The 18,952-nt window shown below is 35.6% G+C and overlaps 1 protein-coding gene across 1 annotated transcript in view; it reads left to right on the forward strand.

The window, feature by feature from the left end:
• The window catches only part of Mycbp2 (MYC binding protein 2, E3 ubiquitin protein ligase), a 328,854-nt gene that overhangs the window by 272,041 nt on the left and 37,861 nt on the right, over positions 1–18,952 (forward strand). The window contains 7 exon segments of the mRNA XM_023709607.1: positions 2,148–3,788; positions 4,780–4,949; positions 5,725–5,969; positions 8,483–8,650; positions 14,428–14,585; positions 15,916–16,115; positions 16,896–17,045. Coding sequence (XP_023565375.1) covers positions 2,148–3,788; positions 4,780–4,949; positions 5,725–5,969; positions 8,483–8,650; positions 14,428–14,585; positions 15,916–16,115; positions 16,896–17,045 — 2,732 coding nt within the window.

Consider the following 18,952-nt stretch of genomic DNA (forward strand, 5'->3'; position numbering starts at 1 on the left):
GCCATGTAGCAATTGAAATACTCAGTTTATCTTATACCCTACATAGGCTTTTTGCCTTAGCCATATTTTGCTACAGCATTATTTAATTTGCACATACATACTGGTGATATAACAGTGACTGCTGTCACCTCTGCTCTGTAGTCCTGGAATGCAGAGTTGTAACAGTAGATTTTCAGAGAACTAAACATTTGGGAATAGTAGAAAAAAAAATAAGAAAGTAAGAATCTATTACTTATTCATCAGATGTTTAATGAGCACATACTGTATTCCTAGAACCATTCTATCACTGAAGAGTAACAGATAAAAAATGCCTACACTAATGGACCTTTTATGAGACTGCTAGTATGCAGATAACAAGAATGTGACCACACACACACACACACACACACACACAGAGGCAAAGAGAAATACTTTCCTGTATTATCCAAATTTGTTCACAATCTTTTTTTTTTTTTTCTGGGAGAATGAGATGGAAAGGGAGACAGAGAAGAAAGGCAGGAGGGAGGGGGAAAGAGAGAGAGATTCAACTACAAACAGGTAACAAATTCACCACAATTTCCTAGGAACCTTTTTTAAGCAGACCTACTTTTAGCAAGAGTTATTTAGGCAGTAGGTTGCTTGGGTTTTTTTCCGAACTGGAGTTTGAACCCAGAGCTTTCATCCTAAGCTAGTAGTTCCCTAGCCCTTTTTCTGTTTTTTATTTTGAGACAGGGTCTCCTTAAGTTGCTCACATAGGGCTTCAACTTGTGATCCTCTGCCTCAGGAGTGCAGAGTGCTGAGGTAATAGGCATGCACCACCACATCTGGCTCAGGTTTCAGATTTTTATACCACTTGAGTTGCTGTGCTCAGGTTGATTTCCTTCTAACAAATAAATACTTGCACTGAGTAGGAGTTTTTTACTGTAAAGAGTAGAAATAATATTGAAGGTTGTACCACTTACTAGTGACAGAGACAGCCTAGTCTGTCTCCAATGGCAAGCATACAATTGGTAGCACATGCCTGTAATCCTAGCACTGGGGGGCTGAGACACAAGGATCACTCAGTCTGATCTGCATAGTGAGATACTGTACTAAATAAATAAATAATTTTTAAAAAAAATAATGGAAGTAGTAGCCTTGTAGAATTATCCTGTGCTTTGCCTTAAAAGGGTAAAATTAAAATTCTTTTTATTTTTTTCTGCCCTTCTCCAGACTCCTTTTACAAGGGCCTATAGTTCAGACTTACACATTCATTCTAAGCATCTTGGTATTGATCTTGTTTCCAAATACCATGAGCTCTTAAGAGTTCTAATCAGTTAAGCTGACTGAACTAATACAGTTAAATTTTAGTATATTTTTGAGGCTGCTCTTTCTAGACATAATTACATTTATTTCTCTGAGCCTGGAAGCATGAGGTCCTGAGTTCAATTCTCAGTACCACCCCCCTGCAAAGAAGAAAGTATCACGGGCCCACAAGATGGCTCAGCAGACTAAAGTACCTGCTTAGGCAAATGCAGGGACTGCGATTTGATCCCTGGCACCACATGCCACGCCGGCCCTGCCCCTAGGGTGGGCTGAGCCAGCAACAGAGTCCACATGTAGTAACACATGCCTGTAATCCCAGTGCTGGGAAGGCTGAAAACAGTACGATCACTATGAGTCCAAGCTGTGTAGTGAGACCCTGTAACAACCAAATGCATTAAAAAAAAAAAAATTATCAATGTACTTGAAAATGATAAATATATAAATTCATTTTCCAAACTTGACATGTAATTACTTTAAGTACATGTAGTTTTACTGTCCTGGAAATTTAATTTTCATATTAAAAATATGTTATTATATTTTTTTCACATTTTAAATATTTTTCTGTAGTCTCACTAAATTTAAATTTAATTAGTTACATTAGGTCTGAGGTTCATATATCACTAATAATTCATACAGGTACATAATCTGCTTTACATATGTGATAGGGCTTTAGTAGTAATGGCTGTTTAGTGATATAGTAGAAATTTTATGAGAAATATTTCCCATTGTTTATTCTTAAGTGTATGTTTGTATATGACAAGCGATGTAAATTTTATGGCTTCTATTTTTATTTTAAAGTTTAGTGGCTTACCTATGAGTGTTACAACTTATTAACAAATTTCACTATGACATCGACCATACAGGTGACCGAGGAAATATCTCAACATCTTCTAGACCAGTCTCTACATCAGGCAAATCAGAACTATCCACTAAACACAGTAGATCACTTAAACACGATGGACGCATGGGCCGGACTACTGCTGACCAGAAGAAGCCAAGGGGCACAGAAGGTTTATCTGCAAGTGAATCCCTCATGTTAAAATCTGATGCTGCAAAGTTGAGGTCAGATTCCCACAGTAGGTCACTGTCCCCCAACCATAATACATTGCAGACGCTGAAGTCTGATGGGAGGATGTCTAGCTTCAGAGCTGAGTCCCCAGGACCAGGTTCTCGGTCATCATCTCCTAAACCAAAGACTCTCCCAGCCGGCAGATCTAGCCCATCTGGTACTAGCTCACCACGCTCCTCCTCACCACAAGATAAAAGTCTACCTCAAAAAAGCACTGCTCCTGTGAAGACAAAACTTGATCCTCCGCGAGAGCGTTCTAAGTCAGACTCTTATACTCTTGATCCAGATACCCTCCGCAAGAAGAAAATGCCTCTCACGGAGCCTTTGAGGGGACGATCCACATCACCAAAACCTAAGTCAGTACCAAAGGACTCTAAAGATTCCCCTGGGTCTGAAAATAGAGCTCCTTCTCCCCATGTGGTACAGGAAAACCTTCACAGTGAGGTGGTTGAAGTCTGCACATCAAGTACTTTAAAAACAAATAGTCTAACAGATAGCACCTGTGATGAAAGTAGTGAATTTAAGACGGTGGATGAAGGCTCAAATAAAGTTCATTTTAGCATAGGAAAAGCACCGCTGAAAGATGAACAAGAAATGAGAGCATCCCCCAAAATAAGTCGAAAATGTGCTAGTAGACACACCAGGCCCAAAAAAGAAAAATCTAGTTTTCTTTTCAAAGGTGATGGATCCAAACCTTTAGAGCCGGCCAAGCAAGCCATGTCTCCCTCAGTGGCTGAGTGTGCCCGAGCTGTCTTCGCTGCTTTCCTGTGGCATGAAGGCATAGTACATGATGCAATGGCTTGTTCATCTTTCCTAAAATTTAATCCTGAACTTTCCAAAGAGCATGCTCCTATACGGAGTAGTTTGAATAGCCAACAACCCACAGAAGAAAAAGAAACCAAGTTAAAAAATAGGCATTCATTGGAAATATCATCTGCACTAAATATGTTTAATATTGCACCTCATGGACCAGATATATCTAAAATGGGTAGCATCAACAAAAATAAAGTGCTATCCATGCTTAAGGAACCACCTCTACATGAAAAATGTGAGGATGGAAAAACCGAAGCCACTTTTGAAATGTCTGTCCATCACACAATGAAGTCTAAGTCTCCTCTCCCCTTAACTTTACAACATCTAGTGGCCTTTTGGGAAGATATCTCTTTGGCTACTATCAAAGCTGCATCCCAGAATATGATTTTTCCAAGTCCCGGTTCCTGTGCTGTGCTTAAAAAGAAAGAGTGTGAGAAAGAGAATAAGAAGGCCAAAAAGGAAAAAAAGAAAAAAGAAAAGACAGAAGTTAGACCCAGGGGCAATTTATTTGGAGAGATGGCCCAGCTGGCAGTAGGAGGACCAGAGAAAGACACCATCTGTGAGCTGTGTGGAGAATCACATCCATATCCAGTAACCTATCACATGCGACAAGCTCACCCAGGTAAAAGACAGTGCTCCAGTATGTAAATACTGTTTAATGAAGTAGGTTGTTTCCAACTTTACCTGGCCTATGAATTATGTCACATAGGGAAACCGTTAGCCAGAATTCAGAGTATTCTTTTATGTGTTCTTTATCAATATTAAATTTTGTGGAAGAACATAGAGAAATTCTAGTTGTATAGTAATCAGGCAATTTAGTATTGTTTCACTCTCGTAGCACATTTTGAAATATTTCATTTTCTAGATATTTTGTGTTTCCAAAAAATGCCATTAAGGTATCATACAATGCTAGTAATGGAATGTTTAAACAAGGCAAATCAGCATTTTCCATATTATGTCTCCCTTTAAGTCTAGTGTTTTCCGGTTCAAAATCACTAATTAAATCACTCCATTTTGGACTGGGGAGATGGCTCAGTGGATAAGCGCTTCCCTGGCAAGCACAAGGGCCTGAGTTCAATCCCTGGTAACAAAAAAAAAAAAAAATATTGCATTTAGTATTGTTGATGGTTTTATTAGAAGACTGCATTTAAGGTAAATAAGAATGTCTGTAAATTAATTGATATTCCAAAATTCACCTGATATAAATGTGGTTAATATTTTTCTCTCTGTACATAATAGACCTCAAGTGTTTTGTAAATGTGTGAGTCATTAAAACTTTGTGAATGTGTGATTCTTGAAAGCTTATTCATGGGGAATAGTGTATATACTTGCTTTCTCTTTTTATTGGCATTTGTACATTAATCTAAATATACTCATATCCTATATTTACTTTAATCTTCTTATCTAGAAATAAAGTGTCTCTGATACCTTGGACACAGTTAATTTGTTTTATGGTCAAGTGTGCCATTTGATACAGTTAATCCTTTAAAAAATATCAGATACTAGCTCTGGTATTTTGCTCACTTGAATAAGGTAAATCTGTTTTTAATATATAAGCAGTAAAAATCAATCAGTTAAGGACACTTAAGGTCTTATTTTTACTATGATTCAAGGTTGTGGCCGGTACGCTGGTGGACAGGGTTACAATAGCATCGGGCACTTCTGTGGAGGATGGGCTGGTAACTGTGGTGATGGTGGCATAGGAGGAAGCACTTGGTACCTGGTATGTGACCGCTGTAGAGAAAAATACCTCCGTGAGAAACAGGCTGCTGCAAGAGAGAAGGTACTTTTATTCCATTCAGTATTCTATTTTTAATGATATAGATAAACCTTATAATAATCTATTTATACTCATATTATTATGTCAGGTAGTTACATATAATTAGCATTAAAGATCAGCTTTCATAACAAAAATAATATACAAATATATATTTGTACTAAGCTGTCTTAACTTTAAAAATGAGTTAGGTCTTAGGACAATATAATCAGCTAACCTATGGTGCATATATCTTATTGATAAATGATTGTCATATATTATTATTGCTCTTATTCTGTGTATATTCATAACTTTTACTACTCTTCACTTTTCTTGCGTATTACTCGTCCTCTTTTTTGGCCTCCTTTTTTCCCCTCTGTATCTTCTTTTTCCCTTTATACATAGTTATAGCATAGAACTCATGGAAACTTGGAGTTTATTCTCACTAAGGTCATAACAAACTAAAGAATTCTGTTCTTGCACTTGCTTTGTCTCTACTTCTCTCTCCCTGCTTCTCTTTCCTCTCTCTCTAACACACATACACATACTTATCAGTTGTATTTTTTTAATTATATTTAAATTTAACTATTAACTTCTTAAAATCTCCAAGGAAACTACAGTTTCTTATAGTTATAGTCAGTTTGAGAGAAATATGAATTGAATGCTGTTTTTGTAATCTTAATATTTTAAAATATTTGCACAAGTGTTTAATAATTTTTATTAGAAACCCTTTAGTACTTAGCTTAAGGAATTAAAAATTTTGCTATAAAACGTTTTTTCAATTCCATTTCTTCTTCAACAGGTCAAACAAACTAGGAGAAAGCCAATGCAAGTCAAGACCCCTCGAGCCTTGCCCACCATGGAGGCTCACCAGGTTATCAAAGCCAATGCACTTTTCCTGCTGTCTCTGAGCAGTGCAGCTGAGCCAAGCATTTTGTGTTACCATCCTGCAAAGCCATTTCAGTCACAGCTGCCCAGTGTGAAAGAGGGCATTTCTGAGGATCTTCCCATGAAAATGCCCTGCCTCTACCTACAAACATTAGCTAGGTAATAAAACTTTGTTGTTTTTATTTTTTTTTTTTTTTTTTTTGGAATAATAGCCACTGTTGACTTATACAAGGTAGATCACAATTTGATCTAAATACCCATGCTATATTAAATGTTGTATAAAGAATTCATCTTCTGGGCTGGCGAGACAGCTCAGCGGACTAAGCACCTGCCTAGGCCAAGTGCAGTGCCAGCCCCACCCCTGGATGCCCAGCCAGCCAGTCCCACCCCTAGGCACCCAGCTGGCCACTGAAACCAGGCAAGCCTAGTGACACACTCCTGTAATCCCAGCACTGGGGAGGCTGAAAACAGGAGGATCATAACAGGTCAGAGCTGCATCATGAGACCCTGTACCAAATACATTAAAAAAAAATTAAAATAATTCATTTTCTGACTTTCCTTGGTTTGCACATTACAGGTGGGATGCACCACTTATACTAGTAGGTATTTCATGGAAATACTTTGCCAATTTCTTATTATTACTGTAAAATGTTTATGAAAGTATCTGTAGCTGGTTTTTTGGTCTCTGCTAGGCTGACTTCAATATGTTAGTAGTAAAAATGCTGAAATGGAAAGAAGTTAATGTTGTATGGAAGTTGTATATTTGTATGGAACTCTTTAACTTTTTCAGTTGTTCATTTTGTTAGCATTTAAATTTTTATCAAATGAGTACTGGCTTTGTGCTGGGCCCAGAAGACATCAAGATAAATGTAATAAAATTCATTCTTGCATGCTTATACCCAAGTAACAAGACAAATGTATCATTGGTATGCTCACAAATTCATATAAGGAGTACTCTAAAAGTAGATATAGGATACATGCAAACATAGGAGTACTCTAAAAAGAGCTTAAAGATGGAGAATATATGAATCATCCCGGGAAACCAAGAAAGTCTTCATAGGAGGTCTGACCCTAAAGCAAGTCTTAAAGGATAGAAGTTTGTTGGGCACATTATGGGAAGAAAATGATTTCTTGAAGTCACCCAAATGAAATGAAATCTTGTTTCACATTTGAGGAATAACAGGCTTATTAAAGCATTGACTATTGAGGGAAGTAGTAAAATGCTGCCTGAATTGATAACCTTGGTAGTATGGGACTTTGTGACTCATACTAAGATTGGATTTTGTCGTATAGCAGGACAAACAAAGGAAGAACTTTAAGTAGAAATATGTGAAGTAGTTTACAGCAAGAAGGTCACCTTTGTGGAATGTGGCAACTAATTCAGAAAAGTAGAGAAAAAGGCATAACTGAATATAGAGAGAAGTTTATTATACTGTTTTCCTGTATTGGACTTCGATGCTGCAATCTTTATGTTCACACATTATCACTGACATTCTAAAACAGTCTTCAATATTCCAAATTCAGATTTGTCATCTGACGAAAGAAAATTTCTAGATTCTGCCTACTGACATAGCTTGCCAATCAGTAGTTTCATTTTTTAAAATATTGTCCTCCTGAAATAGCAGAGGCATATGCTTTAAAAAAAAAAAAAAAATTGTGCTTACTGTTGCAATAGGGTAAATTTAAAAAGGAAACAGAAAATTTGAAACTTATATTTGAGACCAAGCTGAAAATTAGCAGACTTGTGAAATACAACATGTCTTTAGTTTCAGACTATTCAGTGGTAAGGCTAGCAACTGTTTGTACCAGTTTGGAACATACTCAAAAACTGTAAAACACCTAAAAATACTAACAAAAGGGCCAGCCAGGTAGCTCAGCAGACTAAAGTGCCTGCTTAGGCAAAGCACAGGGACCAGGGTTCAATCCCTAGCGTGCTGTGCCAGCCCCACCCCCACGCTGAGAAAACATCTGAGACTGGGCATGGTGGCACAAGCCTGTAATCTCTGTGCTTGGGAGGCTGAAAACAGGAGAATCGCAAGTCTGGACTGTGTAGTAAGACCCTGTAGACTCTATACTAAATACTTGCAAATAAACAAACAAACATAGCATTATTAAATATTTTTATATATTTATCTGTCTTCAGAATGGATTCACCTTATCCCTTAGAACATTTCACATATCTAATGTTTTTCAAATTTGAGCCTATACATGTTCCTGCCCAAAGAGTAACTGCCTGTATTTTAGTAGTCCATGTGAGGAGTGCTATGACCCTGCACTATAGTAGTGAAGGGGTTATGAGAAGAGAAAATAGTTGTGCGAAAAGACCTGGTATCTTGGGCCTGCAGAGCTAGTGATGATTGAGGGGTAAACCTACAGCAATATTGAGATGCTTTAGCCTAAGCGCCTGAATGATTGATGGGATTACTCATAAAACACAAATGTTCTGAAACAGAAGAAAATCAGTTCAGTTTTGGATTTGAAATGTGTATGATACCTAGAATATCTGTAAAATTAGCAGACCTGTATTTACTCCTACCTGCATCTATGCTTATTGTAATATTTCACCTTCATGTATAGAGTCATATGTGTTGCTGTGCCTTTTAGAAAGCAGTTAAAAAAGTAGTCTCCATGTTACCCTCATAGTCTGAAGTTCTTGCTTTGATTTATTGCAGGCATCATCATGAAAATTTTGTGGGCTATCAAGATGACAACCTATTCCAGGATGAAATGAGATATCTGCGTTCAACATCTGTCCCTGCGCCGTATATATCAGTAACTCCTGATGCAAGTCCGAATGTATTTGAAGAGCCAGAGAGCAATATGAAGTCTATGCCACCAAGGTATTTTACTTCTCTCCTGCTGTTCAATAGCGAATGTTTGATGAAAGAAATACTTTGAACTAGAAAAGAATATTCTGGAAGTTCTTTAATGTAACCTTCTGTCACAGGAAAGACATTGAGCCAGCTCAATAAATGCTACAAAAAAGCATTCATGTATGAATATACCTAACTCTTTAATGAGAGAGGCAAAGTAATTGGAGAGAAAAGATTACATTCTATGGTATCATTAGTGTTGTAGTTAAGAATAGGGGAATGCTACTTTGAAGCAGTACCTAGACATACTTGAGAGAAGTGGCACTCTAAATAAAAACTTTCCTGGATTATTGCTTGCAGTGTCTCCCTCCTTAGCTATGATGTCAAAGCAAAGAGCTTCTCGAAAATGGAATAGAAGCATTGTAACTATGTTGCATAAGACAATTGAGTACTACTAAAAACTTCAGAGGATTAGCAAGATAAAAATGCAAAGATAGTCTCATAGTGCCATTTGAGATGCTGATAAGTGTAGTCAAAGATTTTAGGTACATACATGGAATTGGATTGAATTGCCAATGTAATCCTATTGGCAGTGGTTACAGAAACAAAGATGGATAAAGGAGGTGTGTTTTAGGAATAATCAGTGTGACTTGATAACTAAGTGGAAAATGACAAAAATAAGTTTAAGGTGATATGAAAATTTCAGGTGTGAATAACTGAAGATGTCAGTGAAAGAAAGATACTTCTGTGAAGAAACTGAGAACATACTCATTAAGCTATGCCTCTTGAGCTGGTATAATGGTGCATGCTTTTGTAATCACAGCTACTCCAAAGGCTAAGTAGGAAGGCTGCATAGAAGCCAGCCTGGCAAGTTTAGTGAGATCTTGGCTTGAACGTTATGAAAGGATTCGAGATAGAGTTCAGTGACAGAGTAAGTGTGAGGCTCTGGGTTCAGGGGTGGGAGGTGCCAGTATGTTAATACTATGTTGTTGTTATTATCATAAACTATGATACTAGACACTTTAATAAGCACATAGAATTTATGTCTCCAAATAATTAGTTTTTCCATCAAAAATAATTGCAATTTCCCCCCTCATCTGTGGATCACTCTTGGTTAGCTTGTTTGTATGCTTATGATGCTCTTGACATTTTCTACAAGTTCATTGAAACCTTTTATATGTTTAAATATGATAAAAGGTCTCTAAAGCAGAAATACCTTTTAAGAGTTAGAAACTGAGACTGGTTGTTAATATATATAACTTACTAGGTTATTATTATCTTTTAGGATCAAAATCAAATAGGGTAAATTTCTAGGTAAAGATTATGAAATGAAGCTATGTAAGAGAACTTCCCATCCCAAGTAATCAAAAAAAAAAAAAATTAAACAGCAGGAAAAATAGTTTTACCACATCTCACTATACAAGTTGCCATAAATAATGGCAATAAATATTTCCAAAAATAATGGCCAGGAAAATAAACCAAATAAGCCAAGGATGCTGAGAAGCTGAATACCTTCCAGTTTAGTGAAAAATAGGTTTAGGAGATGATTGAAGACCCAGAAAAAGATCAAGGTAAAATTTTCTAATGTAGAAACCCAATATCATCTTTGAAATCACACCAAAAATTAGAAATCTAGGGAATCCTTTTTCCACAGCTGCATGCTAAAGCAGAGTAACAATCTATGGACTATGGAATGCTACGCAGAATCATCTCTCTGGTAGAGAACATTAAATAAGCTCTCAGTTTACCTCTGGGAGGAAACAAACCATGGGTTGAGTGTGATGGGGAAAGTCTAGGAAAGTCCACAAGTACTTTTGCAGAGCAATCTGAAGAACTGAACAAAGTTACCTACTTTAAAACATTAACAGAATGAAAACTAGTACACCATTCAAAAGTCAGATAAAAGGGCCACTCTAGAAGAAAATTCATCTTAGCTTTAAGATTACTGTAAATACTATGAATAGTAAAAACTTAATGATATCATGAATTTAATAAAATGAGTTCAGTTGTGGAAATGGGATTTTTTTTTAAAAAAGTAGGATAAAGCAAAAAATACATTCCAGAGCTAACTAAACAGATCAAAGACCAAATCAACATGCTTATACAAATTAAAAGTTAACTTAAAAATTTTAGAACAGTTAATTGAGTTATTATTACAATTGATAGACTTGAGACTTTAAATGAGTCAAAAGGGGCAAGGGTCAAAGAAGATTATAGCAGTTAAAAGATAACAGGTAAGACCACTGGGATAGCCCAACCTAAGAATTATTGATATCTTTGAAGTAGAAAACCTAGCAGATAAAATAGAACATTAAAAGCTTTGATATTTATTTAAAGACTAAAACTTGTAAAATAAAAATGTATTGAATTATATTTAGCAAGGAAATAGCAAGAAAAACAAGTTAGAAAAAAAGGCTGAATTCAGAGTTTTGTAACACAACTTTGAATGACAGAAAAAAAAAGGAACCATATTTCTAAAACTCCAAAAGAAACAAAACATACTTGAGAAGATTTATCAAATCTCAGACATACTAATCATATATTTCAGCCACGTATACTCAGATATCAAAAATCTTGAGAACCTTAGGACAAATTGTTATTTTTTAAAATCCTTCCATCATAAAACCCTGATTAATAATGGGTTAATCAAATGATTCATAAATAGCATGTTTTATAAACTATGTAGTATATAGTGAAAATATAATTGTACAGATCACATAAGGAAAACTTTCACAAAATCATAAAAAAGAAGAAACTATAACTCAAGTATTTTTCATTTGTTTGAGTTGGAACATTCTCAACCATACAGAGATTATAGTAACCCTAGTAATTCAGAGATTATAGCACCTTTGGGCTATTCTTGAAAAATTGTATCTTGATTAACTGTTCTAAAAAGTGGTAAATAATAAAGGCACCATTAAATCAGTGTTTCTTAACTATGAGTGATTTTTACATCCCAGCCACCATCTGAAAATGTTTAGAAATGTTTTGATTTAGCATAACTGATGTAGTTCTTTTCAGCTGGCATCCTAGTAAGTAGAAACTAGCAGTCCCTACAGCAAAAAATTTTCTAAGGTTATTGTCATCTTTGCTTGTTTCTTTGGATTTTCTTGTTTTGCTTTAATTTTTCACATGCATTATCTTTTTCAGAAGAACAAGTCCTCTTTAAAATTGTATGATGACTTTTTTAATTAATATGAAACTGCTTCTGAAAGCAGAACAAACATTAATACCATATATACAATGAATTAAGTTACTATGTCCCATTACTGTAGTCGTTCTGGAATCAAGCTGACATCCAGACACATTTATACTAGTTAGTATGTACTCCATTTATAGTCTACTTAAGTAAAAATGTACTCTGTCATCTTAGACAGGCAATGAATAAACCACCCAGGCAGTTATATAAAATATGTGAACTTACTGAAAGGTATAGGATTTCATACCTGGGTTGAATGATGAAAATACAGCAGCGTCAGAACAAAGGTAAAAAAAAATGTCCCAATTGGAGATGAGGTGACAGGAAAGAAAAGCACATGAAAAGAATTTCTTGCAAATTTGTCTTAGAGAAATCTTTAAAAATGTATTTTTGTTTTTCATAAAATGTTTCAATAAAGAAAGTTAAATAGTCATCTTAGTAAACTTATGTTTTATAATGTTACTACAATTAGGAATTAGTTTACTAAAGTCTGAGTAAAAATATCTGAATTCTTATATAGAATGTAACTGTAATATAAAGCTAATGCTTAAAATCCATTTACTATTGCTCATTCCATTTTTACATAACCAAAAGGTCATCAGGCCACACTTCTCAAGAGTGAGAAACCTTATAGCATGCTCAAGTAGCAAGAGGAACATGGATCAACTTACACTTTCTATTTTCTGAGGATTTTTATATGTACATAACCCATTTTCTTTCTAATTTGACTATGCCTTTTTTCCTTAGTATCTTAATATGTGAGTTTCACCCTAGTGCTTTTGATTCCAAAAGGAACTTATAACACTTGGTGCCTTATCATCTTTTTTGTCGTTGTTATTTTCATTTAAAATACAAACCTTGGGGCTGGCGAGATTTCTCAGCACACTAAAGTGCCTGCTTAGGCAATCTTAGGCAAGTGTAGGGACTGCAGTTTGATCCTTGGCACCACATGGCTTGCCAGCCCCACCCCCAGAGCAGTCTGAGCCAGTTACCGAAATCAGGCCTGGTGGCACATACCTGTAATCCCAGCACTGAAGATGCTGAAAACAGGCCGATCACTACGAGTCTGAGCTGCATAGTGAGACTTTGTAACAACTAAATACATTTGAAAATATAATAATAATTAATAATAAGATACAAAACTTGAAAATCACAATGGATTTTCTTGTTTGCTAGGACATGTTTGTAGTACCTAATATCTACATTTCTTGGGGAAATTGGGTGCATCCTAATTCCTTTTTCATTCCCTTTTCCTTCCTTCCCACTCCACTCCACCCAACTTGATCTCCTTTTCTTTTTTTAGTATGTTTTTCTAGTACATGTTTATTTCTTGTATGAAGTTGATAGTATGCAGAACACATATTCCTTTTCTCATCCCTTCACCCTTTCCATATCTTGATCCCCTTCTCCTTTGAGAAGGATCTACTTTCCTATTATCTTTTATTTTGCTTTGTTTATACTTATACTTTTAATTTGTCATGTGAGAGAAACCACATGATACTAAGCTGATACTTAAGATTTATTTCACTTAACATTTTTGGTATCAAAGTGCATTCATTTTCCTACAAATGATTCAAGTTTATTCTTTATAGCAGAGAAGTACATTACTGTAAGTGAATACTGCATTTTCTTTATCCATTCATCCATTGGTGGGGATATAGCCCACTTCCAAGAATTATTATTACGAGTGTGCTGCTTTAAACAGAGGTATGCATGTATCCTTGTAATATGATATGTTTACCTCTTTGGGAAGATACCTGGAAGCAGAATAGTAGAGTCAAATGAGATTTTCCATTTGAATCGACTATTTCAGTTTCAGGTTTTTTGGGGGTTGTTTTGTTTTGTTTTGTTTTGTTTTGTTTTTGAGGAATAACCATCCTGATTTTTGTGGTGGTTTTATTGGTTTGCAACAGTGAATAAGGGTTCCTATTTCTCTGCAGCATCTCCAACACTTACTTATTATTTGATTTCTTGATGATAGCTTTTTTGTCTGGGATAAGATGGTATCTTGGTGTTGTTTCAATTTGGATTTCTCTCATTGCCAGTGATGTTGAACATTTCTTCATGTATTTATTGGCCAAATGTCTGTTCATTTCACTTGCTCATTTTTTGATTGGGTCTTGGATTGGGGGATTGTCTAGTTTGGTTTTTTTTTAGTTCTTTATATGTGGTATATATGAGTCCTCTGTCAAATGGCTGGCAAAACCACAAGTTTTACTATAAAGTTCTGAACTATACATCATTGCATTTGCCTGTAATCCTAGCATTCTGGGAAGCTGAAGCAGGAGGATCACAATTTTGAATCCAGCCTAGGCAACTTAGTGACTTAGTGAGACCTGTCTCAAAATAATAAAAAATGAAAAATGACTGGAGATGTAGCTCAGTTCAGAGTACCAGTACCAATTTTAAAAGGTACAGGTCTGAGATCAGTCAAAATGTTATTATATTTGAGAAAATCAAAATACAGTTTAAAGAGATTGATAAGATGGCTTTATTTATTCACACAAAATTTAGATTTAAGTCTCCTGAGTATAGTATTTTAAGCATAATGATGTTTCATTCACTTTTTCTGAATTTTTACCTGTGCTCTTCATTCTATTTGCAGCTTGGAAACTAGTCCCATAACTGATACTGATCTGGCAAAGAGAACTGTCTTCCAAAGATCATACTCAGTTGTTGCTTCTGAATATGATAAGCAGCACTCCATCTTACCTGCACGAGTGAAAGCTATCCCTAGGAGAAGAGTTAACAGTGGTGACACTGGTAAGTATAAATAGGAAAACTGAATAATGCTACTAAAAGTAAGAAGAAAAGTGTTTTCTTTGCTGATAATTTTTAAAATGTGTTACTTGAATGGCAAAGAACAGATTAATTTCTGGATTGTGATAGGTATTCACCCTATATGACCCAGGCACAAATACAATTCTCTAAATTTTGCACCACATGTAGAAGAGACATCCAGAGATCTCTCAGTCATTCTTTTTTTTTTTTTTTAAATTTTTTTTATTTATTTATTTGTGTGTGTGTGTGTGGCCAGCTCAGCCCACCAGGGAGCGGGCTGGCTGGCATGTGGTGCTGGGAAATCGAACTGTGGTCCCTGGGTTTTGCTAAAGCTTGTTCTAAGTAGGTGCTTTAGACCACTGAGCCATCTCACCAGCCCCTCTCAGTCATTCTTGAAGAAGAAGTTGATCTTTACCATCCACAGCAGTTCCAGCTTACACATAGCTTACATACTCATGCCCTGCCCTGATCAGTACAGTTACAGAATCTGGACAAATTGCTACCAATAGCCTTAAATTGAGACTGGGGATCCCACCTTAAAAATAGTGAAAGAAACTCAGGAGAAAAGGATACTATGGCTTACTAAACTGGATATTTAAAATTATAGGTAGATAATTGAAGATCTTTAAGAAAAATATGTTTAAGCATCCTTTGATGATTTATATGTTGATTCAACAAATATTTTGAAGCGTTTATCAAGATAACATTGTAATAAAGTGATCTTTTAGAAAATAATAGAGATGAGATGTAGATCTCACTTAGGAAGAACATAAACCACTTAGAATATTTTAGGAAGCTTGAACTTTGAATTCAGCCTGTGTTCAAAACCTACCCAGTAACTTAATAGTTGTACAACTTTAGGAAACTAAAATGTTGAATATTTTTCAGCCTCAGTTTTTTCTTCAGCAAAGTTAAAATAGGGGCCAGGGAGATAGCACAGTGGTCTAAGCGCCTTCCTGGCAAGTACAAGGACCTAGGTTTGATCCCTGCTACCACATGCCATGCCGGCCCTAGAACCCTGGGCACACCATGCCAGCCATGGAAACAGCATGGTGGCACACACCTGTAATGCCAGCACTGGAGAGGCTGAGACAGGAACATCGCTACAAGTCTGAGCTGCATAGCAAGACCCTGTACCAAATAAATAAATAATTTTTTAAAAAATTGAAATAGTTACAGTTTGTTTCATGTGCAAAAGAAGACTCTAAAGTGAATAAGCTAAATATTATTTTTTATATTTACTTGAATGTATTAACCAATGTATTACCTATGAAAATTGATAATTTTCTTTTTCTTTTGTTTTTCTTATTAGAAGTTGGTTCTTCCCTTTTGCGACACCCATCACCTGAGCTTTCCCGACTAATTTCAGCCCACAGTTCTCTTTCCAAAGGAGAACGAAATTTCCAGTGGCCTGTTTTAGCTTTTGTTATACAACATCATGATCTAGAAGGTCTTGAAATAGCAATGAAACAAGCCTTAAGGAAATCTGCTTGTCGGGTTTTTGCTATGGAGGTATGAATATGTTAATGGAGTTACAATTCAAGGGTTATACAAATCATATGACGATTCTATTAATGATTCTGCTTTTCTACCAAATTAAAAGCTATTAACATTCTGAAAATATCAAGTGTTCACATAAAAATTAAGCCCTAAAATTTATAGATACAAATTCAGAATTCCATAATGACTGTAAAAAACTTTCTATGTTACTTTATTATTTGAATCCTGATACTCATCTTTTTTAAAGTTTTTATAATCAGACCATCATTTTAGTAGGATAAAGTGACTAACTATGCAAAGAAGATGAGCATTTTGGTTGTTTTCAATTATAAAGTTACCGATAATGGCTTATTTGGGTCTCCATTTTATGCAAGGCTGGGATTACTGTGTATCACAGATCTATGTATAGTAAATTTTTCTTTATTATTACCATGTGTTAAACAACTTGCCTCTTGGTTGATTGGATCAATACAGATATTTAAATGATAGCTTATGTAGACTAGCAAAACATTCTGTGTTGACCCTGAGTACACATTGAAAAAAAAATGCTGTACTAAGAAAACTTTTCATTGTATTTCACAAATACTATTCCATTCTGTTTGTTCAAATTAAGACCAAAAGTACTATTTCAGATTTAGTGTATTTCCAGTGAAATGAAGTTTAGATATTCTAGCACCTTTTCTTAAAACAAATCCATGGAGAGTACTCCATTTCTAAGTAAGCAATACCCTACATTTTTAACCTCATATATTTTCTTTTTATTTTGGACTTATTTGATCATGATTTATTCAGGCCTTCAACTGGCTTCTGTGCAATGTCATTCAAACAACTTCTCTCCATGACATCCTATGGCATTTTGTGGCATCCCTGACTCCTGCTCCTGTGGAACCAGAAGAAGAAGAGGATGAAGAAAATAAAACAAATAAGGAAAATTCAGAACAAGTAAATGAAGCTTTCATTTGTTGTAATTGCCCATATTTGTATAGAAACTCAGTAGTGCATTTTTAGGTAGTATAATGATTTACATGAGGTCAATCTCAGATTATCTGACCTGAAAAAGAGTAATATTTTAGTGCTATGGATTATTAACTATCTTAATGCTGGTTTTCTCTCTAGCAAAGATGCTGACTTCTCTTTAAACCCCAATCATAAAGCAACCAATTGGAAGATACGTAGTTACTACAAACCATAATGACAGATAAACACAGTGACACTATTCCATAAAGGATCAGTAGCTGAGAAGACAGTCGTGCTGTAGCTCGTGCTCAGGTGGAGTGAGTGTGATGAACACCCTTGGCGTGCACTTAGGATCCCAGAGAGGCCATACCAGATGCTCACACCGCACCAGTGAGCACAGTGTAGAAAGTCAAGTGCAAAACTGAAATAACCTCCCTCTGACAGAGTTGAAGGCCAAGCCTTGATAGAATTGATAGCCTGTTGTCTTCCTAAAAGAAAAAAACACAGCACTCTTTAGAAAAAGAGATATCACCTAGGATTTCCATGATGCATACTTAATAGACATCCAAAGAAGGCAAAAAGTGACCATCCTTTATTTAGCTCACTAACATAGTTCAAAAAGTTTATGGAACATTGATACTTTGCTGTGGAGTAACAACCTCTTGGAGAATATTTGCAAAATCTCTGAAAATTCACATTTAAAATGATGTAATAATTCCATTTCTCTTTATCCTATCATGTATGCATATATAAAATGACACATATGCAGGGTGATTCATTATTGAGGTTCTTATAAAAATAAAAAGTTGAAATAGCCTAAATGACTATTCTGTGGTAGACTGATGAAATAAGCTTTGTATCTCCATTCATCAGAGTACTACGCAGCAAAATAACATACACTCATACAAATATATAAGAAATAATGATCACCATGGTAAATGGTTAATTGTTAAAAAAAAAAAAGATACGGAGCACTGTAATATCTAGTGCTATTATTTTTGTAAATGAACAATATCTAGAAACTGTTTCAGTACGCTACACTAAAATAGGAATTGTGGGCCAGGGAGATAGCTCAGTGGCATAAGAGCCTGCCTGGCAAGTGCAGGGTCCTGAGTTTAATCCCTGGTACTGAAAAAAAAAAAATCAAAATATGAAGTGCCAATGAAGGAGGCACCTGGATGGCTGCAGTATTGGAACAGGGAAATTTTTTATGGTGTTCTTTAGACCTTTTGAATTTTTCATTCTGATGCACATAACCTGCTCAAAAGATTAAACATGTTAAATGAGAAACCAGTTGTGAAACTTGGATCACGACAGGCAGTCTGCAATACTAGCTACTTTTGTTATTAAGTAGATTCAGCAAGTCTTAAATACTATCTGCAGAATTTTGGGATAACTAAAATAATCACTGCTTACTAAGGACTTATAATGACCTAATATGATATAAATGTTATATCTTATATTTCCTTGTGAAATAAGTGCAGTCATAGAAATATTTATTTGACACAAAGGAAGGAGAGATTACTTATGATTCAGGGAACTGAAGCAAGTTGCTCTGTATACCATGAGCTAGATTTAGATTGTGGTATGGTATTTTGTGGTATGGTATGTTCAGAATTCCCTGAACAGAGAAAAAACTGTCTGCAAAGAAATGTGGTATGGGGCTGGGGAGATAGCTCAGTAGAATAAGCGCTTGCCTGGCAAGTACAGAGTCCTGAGTTCAATCCCTCGTGCCTCAAAAAAAAAAAGGTGTGGTATGACCTCAAGAACTCTGACTTTAATTAAAATGTATCTAATAAAAAAAAGGTGTTGGGACTGGGGAGATGGCTCAGTGGAATAAGTGCTTCCCTGGAAAGCGCCAGGGCCTGAGTTCAATCACCATTTCCTCAAAA

This window comes from Octodon degus, unplaced genomic scaffold, assembly GCF_000260255.1.
Source record: "Octodon degus isolate 3935 unplaced genomic scaffold, OctDeg1.0 scaffold00013, whole genome shotgun sequence".
In the NCBI taxonomy this organism is placed as follows: Eukaryota; Metazoa; Chordata; class Mammalia; order Rodentia; family Octodontidae; genus Octodon; species Octodon degus.